The sequence below is a fragment of the Coffea arabica genome, chromosome 7e, assembly GCF_036785885.1.
Source record: "Coffea arabica cultivar ET-39 chromosome 7e, Coffea Arabica ET-39 HiFi, whole genome shotgun sequence".
In the NCBI taxonomy this organism is placed as follows: domain Eukaryota; kingdom Viridiplantae; phylum Streptophyta; class Magnoliopsida; order Gentianales; family Rubiaceae; genus Coffea; species Coffea arabica.
Window position 1 is genome coordinate 11,662,370 of NC_092323.1, and position 2,135 is coordinate 11,664,504.

At 39.3% G+C, this 2,135-nt stretch overlaps 1 protein-coding gene across 1 annotated transcript; it reads right to left on the reverse strand.

The window, feature by feature from the left end:
* Window positions 1–304: 304 nt before the first annotated feature.
* LOC113698328 (HMG-Y-related protein A-like) lies at window positions 305–1,739 on the reverse strand. Its single transcript, XM_072058400.1, has 2 exons — window positions 1,550–1,739; window positions 305–1,008 (listed from the first exon to the last, which is right to left on the reverse strand). The coding sequence occupies exons 1-2, from the start codon at window positions 1,598–1,600 to the stop codon at window positions 604–606; spliced, it is 456 nt and encodes a 151-aa protein (XP_071914501.1). The 5' UTR covers window positions 1,601–1,739; the 3' UTR covers window positions 305–603.
* Window positions 1,740–2,135: the final 396 nt, after the last annotated feature.

Below are 2,135 nucleotides of genomic sequence, written 5' to 3' on the forward strand. Positions count from 1 at the left end.
AGTAAGCCTACCTCTCATTTTGTTGTGCTTAACATGTAACCTTACGAACAAAATAGAAAAAGCCACCATTACAAGTTTTACAACCACCAAAGGTCATTATCTACTCTTTATCTTTATCCCTAGTCCGAATAGTCCAGGCAATTATAAATTGCCAGGACATTGAGTTTATTGCCTACCCTTTCACTGTTACCTCCTCTTATTGCACTGAATAATTGCTAAATAATGCATGCAAAACTACGCAAATTATCACTGATCACCAAAGGAACAAACAAAGAGCCAAGAAACGATAATCATCCAAAGCATATTAGCAGCAACCAGATTTTCGTACCGTACCATTTAAGTTAACTCCTAAAGACAGCAAACATCAATTAACCCAAGTAACAATAATGATACTAATTTACATCCACCTAACATTCTAAACCCAAACTACAAAGTCACCAATCGCATAAACGCTAAAGACAACATCCTTCCAAATCAAAAGACCACTCAACTAAAAAATTACGTTAACATCATCAACAAAACCAGCACTTCCCCCACTCTACTTTCCATTTTTCCTATTCAAATTCAGCTCTCTTCCATGCCACCCCCATTTTGAGCACCAGACTATGGCTGCACCTTCCTAGGCCTACCTCTAGGCCTTCCAGTTTTCGAAACAGCAGGCGGGGCAGTTGCTGGCTTGGGCTTCTTAGGTGCAGGCTCAGCATTGGGGTCCTTTTTTGGGCGGCCTCGAGGCCTCGGTGGTGAAGCCACTGCCTCTTGAGCAGCAGGGTCCTTCGGCTTCGGGGGACGGCCACGGCCTCTCCGGGGCGGGGCAGTTGGATCAGGCATCTGGTAATTGTTCTTGAAGAAAACGAGTTCACCACTTTCTTTCATCCTGGTTAAATGAACGGCGAGTAAGGTGGAGTGTCCGGCTGGCAAATCTCCATACTTTGATTCTATGTATTTGGATATTGCTGACTTGTTTGCGCCCTCTTTCTGCTTCAATGCATCAATGGCTTCGACAATCATCTGCAACAAAATTCAAAATTTGAATTCAACTTGGAAAAATGGAAATGAACTGATCTGCTTTTCTAGTTAAAAAAATGTCAGAAGTGGTCCAACTAAATGGTACTGAGCAACTTTAGAGCTGGAAACCAGTCATTTTTAGCTGCAAAGACAAAAAGGGTTACACAAAATTTGTTTCTTTATTTTTCCCTTATAAAAGTAAACAAGTGCTTTTTTTTACCATTTTTGGAAAAAAATAAAATTCCCATTTTTCTTGCAGCAAGAACATCTAAATTCGGGCAAAACTCGCCAAAAACATAATTGTGCATCCACGAATAGATAGATGTAAATTACCAAGCTTTTGCTTTTGGGAGAGAGAATCATACAGCAGACAAAGGGTATCTATAAAATCTTAAAAAGGCACATGAATTTCTTCTGGAAAATTAAAGAAAAAAATCTGATAATAAAGAAAATTTAGCAGATTTGAAAAAAAAAATAGAATAGTAAAATCTGAACAGGCTTGAATAGGGAATTGTACAATTTAGTTCATGCCTGGTATTTTTACCTGCGGATATGGAGGGAGGGAAGCAGGTTTACCAACTTCTTCAGTCGCCATTGAAACTTGATTCGCCCTGTGAGTGAGCACTGAGCAGTGTGTGAGTGTGTGTAATTTTGTTAAGAGAGTGTCAGCTTCCGAAGCGAAGAGAAAAGAACAGTAAAACTTGAGTCCTTGGTGAGGGGAACAGAGCTTATCGACACACTATTATTTATTTGGTCATTTTAGAGGGACTGAAAAGAAAATATAAAGAAACCAAAGTAAAGAGGTTTCAGGTTTGTGCATTCTAGTTGAAATCGGATGGTTGAGATTGGAGGAAGGGAAAATCATTGGATGGTCAGGATTGTTTGATTCTGGGCTAACATGGATCGGTGACGTGGATTAAGGCATCTACTTTGCTGGGCAAAATGTTTGAAATGATTTTTTTTTTTTTTTTTTATGTTGGGGCTGTGTGCTTTAATATCCCTTGTTTGGCTGGGCCCCCATGCACACGCCACATTAAAAGTCCCGCATGATTATCAATTTCATTTGTTCTCTGTAATGTACTCGTACAATTTTTCAAGCAACAATTGTGAATTAGATCTATCCAAAAAAA